The sequence below is a fragment of the Mus pahari genome, chromosome 17 (assembly GCF_900095145.1).
Source record: "Mus pahari chromosome 17, PAHARI_EIJ_v1.1, whole genome shotgun sequence".
Lineage (NCBI taxonomy): Eukaryota > Metazoa > Chordata > Mammalia > Rodentia > Muridae > Mus > Mus pahari.
In genome coordinates this window covers 67815828-67824549 of record NC_034606.1, presented here as the reverse complement: position 1 = coordinate 67824549, position 8722 = coordinate 67815828, and the positions used below count along the sequence as shown (strand labels likewise).

Sequence of the window (8722 nt, the reverse complement as noted above, 5' to 3'; positions counted from 1 at the left end):
TTTGTAGACCAGGCTGGCCTCAAACTCAGAAATCCGCCTGCCTCTGCCTCCCGAGTGCTGGGATTAAAGGCGTGCACCACCACTGCCCGGCAAGCCTTAATTTCTTTCTTTCTTTCTTTCTTTCTTTCTTTCTTTCTTTCTTTCTTTCTTTCTTTTTTTTTTTTAAGATTTATTTATTATTATAAATAAGTGCACTGTAGCTGTTTAGAGTGTCAGGTCTCATAGCCACCATGTGGTTGCTGGGATTTGAACTCAGGACCTTCGGAAGAGTGGTCAGTGCTCTTACCCACTGAGCCATCTGGCCAGCCCCCAAGCCTTAATTTCTTAATGTGAATTTCTTTTCACATTTTTTTTTTTTCAAGGCAGGATTTTACTACAATTTTCATCCTGGCCTCAAACTTTAAGCCTCAGGCCAGGAATCCTGTCTCAGCTTCCCAAGTGCTGGGAGGTACAGACACCCACCATCAGCTTAGATCCACTTATGGTTCATCCTTGACCCTAGTTTATATCATGATTAATCCTGCTGCCCTCTGCTCCAAACAAAGGATCTAAAGACAAAGTGAACAGTTTCTGTGTTCTTCAATCTAACTATGTAACAGAGAAGATGGAAGCTGGGTTTGGTGGCACATACCTGTAACTCCTATGCAGGAAAATGAGACAAGAGGATCATAAATTAAGGCTAGCCTGGGCTATATAATTAACACCCTCAACACGCACACAGAAAAAAGTTGGGGACAACTGGTTAACAGAGCAATTTGGTAAAAAATGGTATTATGTAGACTGATAGTGAAGAAAAAAAATCAAAGCCAGTAAAATGCAGACTTTCTACTCTCTGATTTTTATGTATGTATGTATGTATGTATGTATGAGGGGGAGGTCCTCAGATATCACAGACTGGCTGCAAGTTGCCACGTAGCTGAGGATGACCTTGAATTTCTGATCTTTCTGATTCTATCTACTGAGTACGGAGACTACAGTGTGTACCACCTTACCCAATTTATGGGGTGCCAGGTATGCACTCTTCCAATTGAGCTACACTCCCAGCACCAAGATACCCTCCGCAGCACATGAATTAAGTTACACAAAAGGATTTCCTGAAGACACGAAGGTGACAAAGGCCAGGCAATGTAAGGACAGAAGAAATCTAACAGTCTGCTGTGAGAGAACCACTCTGGCCAACACCAAAAGAGGGACATCTGGAGGGCCTTTGCCAGCACTGGCATCTCACAGTGCACATGGACTTAGCCTCCCAGGGTTATCTACATCAGTGTATTCCTTCATTAGTCCAGCATAAGAGGCTGCACCGGCCCTGGTGATGCCTGTTCTATCTTTACTGCCCCCTCCAGCTCCTCTTTCCTTTACTTTTTCTGTCACTACCCTGCCAATGCCAGTCACACCATGCCAACGGAATAAGAAACAGCAAGCAGCAAGAACACAGATGAGAAGGAGCCCAGCCTGCCCTGAGGTTCCCTCACATAGGTGGGCAACTGCATTCACAATCTGCCTCCCAGGGAGGACCTGGCTTCTCTGGGGTCTGGTTTTCTTTATGTAGAGGCCTCCTCCTCCCTTTCAGACCATGTGATGGTTCCCCTAGACCTTTCATATAATTTATACCTTGCCAGGGACCAACCCTTTCCCACCACTGTGAAGGAGAGGAAAAAAATATATAAATAAATACGTCGGAAATCTATAACGAGGTCTTCTTAGAGGGCAAGACATGGGGAGAGTTAGAAGCAGCGTCAATTACTCTTTTGGGGTTTTAGTTCAAGCCAAGGTCTGCTTCCAGCAATCAACCATTAAAACAAGCCGGCCAGGGTAACAGCACAGTTTATTCTGATCATTTAATTTGAAGTGTCAATAAATTAAACTTCAATCAATTAAACTAGGTGTGCAATAACCCAGATGGACACCCCGACACCAACATAATCACAATAAAAATTTTTATGGCTGCCAGGGACCTCACCGGGAGTAGTGCTGGCACCGCTCAAGCCCTGCCTGAGAAATATATCTCCTCAGTGCAGGAATAAGGAGATTGCTTCTCCTAACGAAATGGAGGGGCCAAGCACCAGCAAGGACGCAGCTGGAAGAGGGGCACAGGGGACTGCCAGGGACGAGATGGGAGTGCTTTGGGGGCTTAATGTAATTGATACCTTTGCCCAAAGCAGGGGGAGGGGGCACTCAGGCCAAGTATCTCCACTGTTAGTGCCAAAGGAATTTAACAAAAGCCCCATTAAGATGATTCAGGAAGCGAAGGCCACTGAAACAATGTCAACCTTTGAGTCACCAATGTGTCCTGCAGCTTCCTCCTCTAGATGCATATACATCCTGGTGGACTTTAGATGGCCTGATATTTGAATGAGAAGTGGAAATCAGGATTTTGTCAGTTTTAGGATAAAATATTAAGGTGAGACAATGGATGGAATTGAGGTCTAATCTGTAAAACACTGGAAACACACTCAGAAATTAAAACTTGGAAACAGGAAGGAAAAAATATCTCTGTACAAAGTTTTTAAGCATCTGAACTGCTATAGTAATTCAGCTTTGAGGGTGGGGGAAATAAAAAGCAAAGGCTGAAGGAAAGTGTAAGTTATTAAGATTCCAGATTATAAATGGAGAACGGCAACCTGCAGACTGCTCTCCACTAACACCTGAGAACAGGAGAGCCACCAAAAAGAGCAGCAGGGGGAACAGAGACCAAAAACAGGATGGGAACTGAGAGACAAAGGACTAGAAGAAGATCTGGTAAATCCAATCATGAACTAAGGCTGCACTGCTTTTCTCAGTATTTATTTTTATGACTGTTTGCCTGCTTGTGTGTGTGCATCACATGCTTGCCTGAGGCCCAAGGTCAGAAGATGGTGTCAGATCCCCTGAAACTGGTGCTGCAGGTGGTTATGAACCACCATATGGATGCTGGAGTTAAAGCCAGCCCAGGTCCTCTGCAAGAAAGCAAATGCTCTTCTTATCCACTGAGCCATCTCTCCATCCCCCAAGGCTTGGCTGCTTAATTCAAGAAAGATCCACTGTAAAGTACCTCAATGAAGGAATCTATTTGTCACCTAGAAATGCCCAGACCAAGGCAGATTTTGACCCATGTCTTGGCCCTCTAGATCTTCCCTTTCCTCTTCTCAACACTATACAGTTGTGTGCTTTGTGGAGGTGAGGCCAGAACATGTTTGATCAGGCTTCCCCAGCGGTTCTACCAAACCAGCAAACAGAAATGCAAGAGGAAGAAACTTGGAGGCAGCTTAGCAGCATGTCCTCTCTAAGAGTCACTTCTCAGTACTATCCAGGTACAGTAAGCTCTTTAGCTCAGTATAGATTTAGTGATTTCTTGAATTTTTGCTTGCTGCTTTCTTTTTTTGGCACAGGGTCTTACCATGTGCTCGAGCTAGCTTCAAACTCAAAATCCTCCTGCCTCTCGGAGAGGACTTGAGTTCAGTTACTAATACTCTCATAAAGAAACAACTGCCTGTATCCAGTTCCAGAGGATCCAATACCCTCTTCTGAGCTCTGCGGGCACCCACCTACATATACACATAAAATAATAAAATAAATTTAAAGATCCTACCTCAAAACAACACAGGATATGGTTTACGGTGGTTCACACCTATAATCTCTTCACTTTAGGAGGTAGACGCAGAAGGGTCAAGAGTTCAAGGCCAGATTTGACTACATGAGACCCTATTCTCAAAAATAGTATTAAGGGCTGGTGAGATGGCTCAGTGGGTAAGAGCACCNGACTGCTCTTCNNAAGGTNCNGAGTTCAAATCCCAGCAACCACATGGTGGCTCANAACCATCCNTAACAAGATCTGACTCCCTCTTCTGGGGTGTCTGAAGACAGCTACAGTGTACTTACATATAATAAATAAATCTTTAAAAAAAAAAAAAAAAAAACCTTATACAACCCATGGCTGAAAGGAAGATTCTGCAAACTAAAGAAGTTTCAGAAACCTGGTGACATTGGGATAAGACAAATTCAAGCCCAGCCTAAGCTACATAATGAGACTGTCTCAAGAAAAAAAAAAAATTTTTTTTTTTTTTGTTCTGAGAGAACAAGGAAACAAAAATAGAGCGGAGTTTTGGCACTGCCCTTCCTTAGAAAGAGTTTTCCTACAGCTCTGCTTCCCTAAACCCAGTACATAAGGTGCTGGTGACAAAGGCGAAGTAAAAGTAAAGGTGAGGGAGATGCAGGCAAGTTAGCAAGGGTCTATTACTACATATAGCTGGTTAGCTCAGCTGCAAGGGGGAACAATGGGGAAGAAGCAGGCCGAGAGAGACCACACAGTTCAAGAAGAGACAGAAAAGAGAGAGAAAATGACACAGAGATTTCCCCATACAACCTCAGCTCTCCTAGTGCTGGGGCCAAATACAGAGCCTTTAAAGCTAGCTAGACCATGTGCTCTTAGCATTTACACCCAGCCCAACAGAACCAATGGGAAAGGAGTTCCCCAAGTACCATTTTCCTCACTCTTTAAGCTGGTTCGAGTAAATTACATTAATTTTGGTTTTATGAGATGAAGTCTTATTTTGTAACCCAGGCTGGCCTCAAACTAGCAACAATATGGCCTCAGCCTGAGTGCTGGGGTTACAGGTGTGAGCCACCACACCTGATTAAAAAGACCAAAAACAGCCAAGGAAACCAGTTTCCCAGACTCTATCCACATCGGTCACAAGATTTTTAAAAACTCATTGACTGGTATAGTAAATAATTGAACTACTCAAGACACAAAACATTTTGCTTCAACTTGTCCAACACATGAGAAAATATTCTCTTTGACATTTGCAAGAAGGGAAGTAAGGAGGTTTGAACAGATAGGTCAGTGGTTAAAATGCTTGTCATACAAATAAGAAAACCAAAGTTCAAATTCCCACATAAATGCTAGGTGAGTATGGACATCTGCCCTGGCTACGTGACAAAGTTGATTCCAGTCACACCTATATGAAACTCTCAGTCAAAAAAATAAAACAAGTTGGTGCGGTGGCACAAACCTCTAGTCTCTGCACTTGGAGGGTAGAGGCAGGTGGATCTCTGGGAGTTTGAGGCCAACGTGGCTTACATAATGAGTAGCTAGGGCATCAGGAAAGGGAAAGGTGGGGAGGGACCCTGTCTCAAAAAACTTTTTTTCCTTTAAAAAAAGAAAGAAGAAAAACTTTTTTCTTTTACTGACGAGAGTTTGATACGTACACTTACAAGGAATATAAATGAAAACAGGAGCTAAGGAAGACTCTTGGAAACAATCCTGGAGTCCAACTAAAGGAAAGAAGCTGGAAGTTAAATTCCTAAACTAACACAGACGCAGGTAAGCAGACTCATGGGTCTCCAAACTACCAGCCAGTGCCTTGAAAGAAAGAAATGCTCCGACCCTATTCTAAGGGGGCAGAACAAGCAGAAAGGATCAAGGGACAAGAACGTTAATGCACTTCTATAATCACAATTCTCATGTAAGCAAGAAGGCAGAAACGGATCATACAGTATGAGTTCCTAAAGTCTGAAGGAGGAGAGAATAGGAGAGAAGAATAAGGAGTCAGAAAAAATATTCCAAAATCTATACTAGCTCTACCTGAACCTGGATGGAATGCTGCCTCTCAATCATGACAGAATTTCACACTAAGGATTAACAGGAAAACAAAAAACAAGTTCTGTAAAGGAACAGGACACGGAATTGCCAAAAGGTAGTCGAATTCTGACCACTACCTGGAGGATCTGAGGCTGACAAAACACCTCTATTCTGCCATTGCAACTTGGGGGACTCGATATGGAGGTTTGGGGAAACTCAAGTAGTTATGATCCACAACACTAACCATCGGGGAGAACTTGAAAGACACACCTCCAGCGCACTCAGAATTCTCCTAAGGACCCCGCATGTCTCTTCAACTTTGCCACCGACTCTTGCTCTCTTCCCGGCAAGGCTTCCTACTCTATACCGCGGCTCTGGCTCCCATGTAGGCCACACTTGCACTGCACAGATAGCGGGAGCTTCGGCCCCCGAGGCCCGCCCGGAACCCTCTCCCGGCCCCAGCTGATGAGCCCCACCTCCCGGACCCCCTGGACACCACAACGGAGCCACTGGCTCTCCAGCTCCTACCAAAATCAGCGCCTCCATCTTGCCCGCAGCTGCTGCCGACGTGGAGTCGCACAAGCGACGTCACCGCTGATTGGCCCTGAGTCTTCGCTAGGTCCCGCCCTAAAGAAGCAGCATTGGGTGAAGATAAGCCAGCCTTCGCATCTTGACCAGTCAGCGTAGTCACTCGCTTCACGGAAGCCAACTGTCCAGCCAGAAGAAGCAGCTGTTAGATTGTCACCCGGAATTTTCAATGAAAGGCCAAAACCTCAGCACTGAAGGGGGTGGGAGGATCATTGAGGGCGGTGTTGTTTCCATGGGGAACGGAGGAAGCGATTGTTACTTTGCTATTGGTAGGAGGAAGCCACGTGATCGTCTCTAATTCGCACTCGCTGTAGGGGGTGCTATGTATAGCCCTTAGCATTAGCCTTGCTGAGAAGCCCTGCCCTGAATCCAGATTCCCAGCGCCACCATTAGGTCCTGTGGGATATCCACAGCTGTAGTGTCCTTGGGCCATTTCAACAACCTCAGAAAGTTCAAGTTAGCTATAGGCAGCCAAGCGTTATCTACACAAACCAAGGTCTCAAGAAGTATATCCCGGGCCGGGCGTGGTGGCGCATGCCTTTAATCCCAGCACTCGGGAGGCAGAGGCAGGTGGATTTCTGAGTTCGAGGTCAGCCTGGTCTACAAAGTGAGTTCCAGGACAGCCAGAGCTATACAGAGAAACCCTGTCTCGAAAAACAACAACAACAACAAAAAAAAAAAAAATTAAAAGAAGTATATCCCAGGATATACACGTGTCACATGCACACATACCCAAAAAATACTTTTTTAAAGATTTATTTATTTCATTTATATGAGTACACCGTAGCTGTCTTCAGACACACCAGAAGAGGGCATCGGATCTCATTACAGGTGGTTGTGGGACACCATATGATTGCTGGGAATTGAACTCAGGACCTCTGGAAGAGAAAGTAGCCAATGTTCTTAACCACTGAGCAATCTCTCCAGCTCCCTACCCCCCCAAATATTTTTAATGTAATTTACGTAAAAAAAAATGTCTGGGGACTGGAGAAATGGCTCAGTAGTTAAGAGCTCATACTCTTCGTGTGGAAGACCTGAGTTCAGTTGCCAGCTCCTATGTCCCTTCGCTCAGCTTCAGGGAATCTGCTGCCTACTGCCCACTGCCCACTTTCTGTCTGGGAGTTGAGTACAAGAGACCTGCACTTTGATAGACAACATTTTCCCACTTTGGTTCAATATGAAATAGGATATTAAGGCATTGGAGATGAGAGCGAATGAAAAGCATAAGGACCAAGGCAGAAAGGGATCATCAGATGGTACGGTCTGAGTAGATAGTAGATAAAGAAGGTTTTTAGCTGGCCATGATGGTGCCATCTTTAATCCTAGAAGTAGGGAGGAAGAGGCAGACAGATCTTTCTGAGTTTGAGGCCAGCCTGGTCTACATAAAGAATTCCAGGCCAGACAGCGATTAGGAGCACTGGCTGCACTTCCAAAGTTCCTGAGTTCAATTCTCAGCATGGGGATGGGGGATGTGGGGGGGGGAGAAGAGAGAGAGAGAGAGAGAGAGAGAGAGAGAGAGAGAGAGAGAGAGAGAGATTGATTGAAATTTCCAGATTTTCAGGAGGGAAGAGCCATTACAAAATGAGAAAATTCTCCCTTTCTTCTTCTTTTCTCTCTGACTCATGAAGAGTTAACGAACTCCAAGCCTCTCCTCTGGCCAGAGAGGGACCCTTGAGCCAGACAGAAACTAAGCCTTTTTCCTTAATTCCTTGCTTTGATCAGCAGGAGTTAATTAGCCAGAAACCAGTGGCTTTTAGCCAAGGAATAGCAAGAAAGTTAAATTGCCAGAAGCTATCAGCTTCTGACACCCAGAACAGTAAGAGAGAGTTACAAGACCAGAGATCATCAGCCTTTGGCCTCCATCTAATGCTGTGTCCCACCTCAGTACCTGACCCTACCAGGGCTGGATCCCCTGCAACTCTCAGTGATCTCTGCATAAGTTCCTACCTCCAGGTTCCTGCCCTGCTAGAGTTCCTGTCCTAACTTCCTTCAATGAACAGCCACAGGGAAGTGTAAGCCAAATAAACTCTTTTCTCCCTGTACTGGCTAGTTTTGTGTCAACTTGACACAAGCTGGCATTATCACAGAGAAAGGAGCTTCAGTTGAGGAAATACCTTCATGAGATCCAGCTGTAAGGTATTTTCTCAATTAGTGATCAAGGGGAAGGGCCCCTTGTGGGTGGGACCATCCCTGGGCTGGTAGTCTTGGGTTCTATAAGAGAGCAGGCTGAGCATGCCAGGGGAAGCAAGCCAGCAAGTAGCATCCCTCCATGGCCTCTGCATCAGCTCCTGCTTTATGACCTGCTTGAGTTCCAGTCCTGACTTCCTTTAGTGATGAACAGCAATGTGGAAATGTAAACTGAATAAACCCTTTCCTCCCCAACTGCTTCTTGGTCATGATGCTTATGCAGGAATAGATACCCTGAGTAAGACACTCCCCAACTTACTTTTCTGCCATAGTGGTTCATCACAGCCATAGAAACCCTAAGTCAGTATATCTATGCACCGTTTACATGCCTGGTACCTGTGGGGGCCAGAAAATGATATCAGATCCCCTTGAACTGGAGTTGCA

At 45.2% G+C, this 8722-nt stretch overlaps 1 protein-coding gene across 1 annotated transcript in view; it reads right to left on the bottom strand.

Annotated features, from left to right (window-relative positions):
* Copz1 (coatomer protein complex subunit zeta 1) overlaps positions 1–6144 on the bottom strand; it is a 25797-nt gene extending 19653 nt beyond the window's left edge. Inside the window, exon 1 of the mRNA XM_021216429.2 lies at positions 6092–6144. Coding sequence (XP_021072088.1) covers positions 6092–6109 — 18 coding nt within the window. The 5' untranslated portion in view covers positions 6110–6144. The remainder of the gene's footprint in view (positions 1–6091) is intronic.
* Between the last annotated feature and the right edge of the window lie 2578 nt (positions 6145–8722).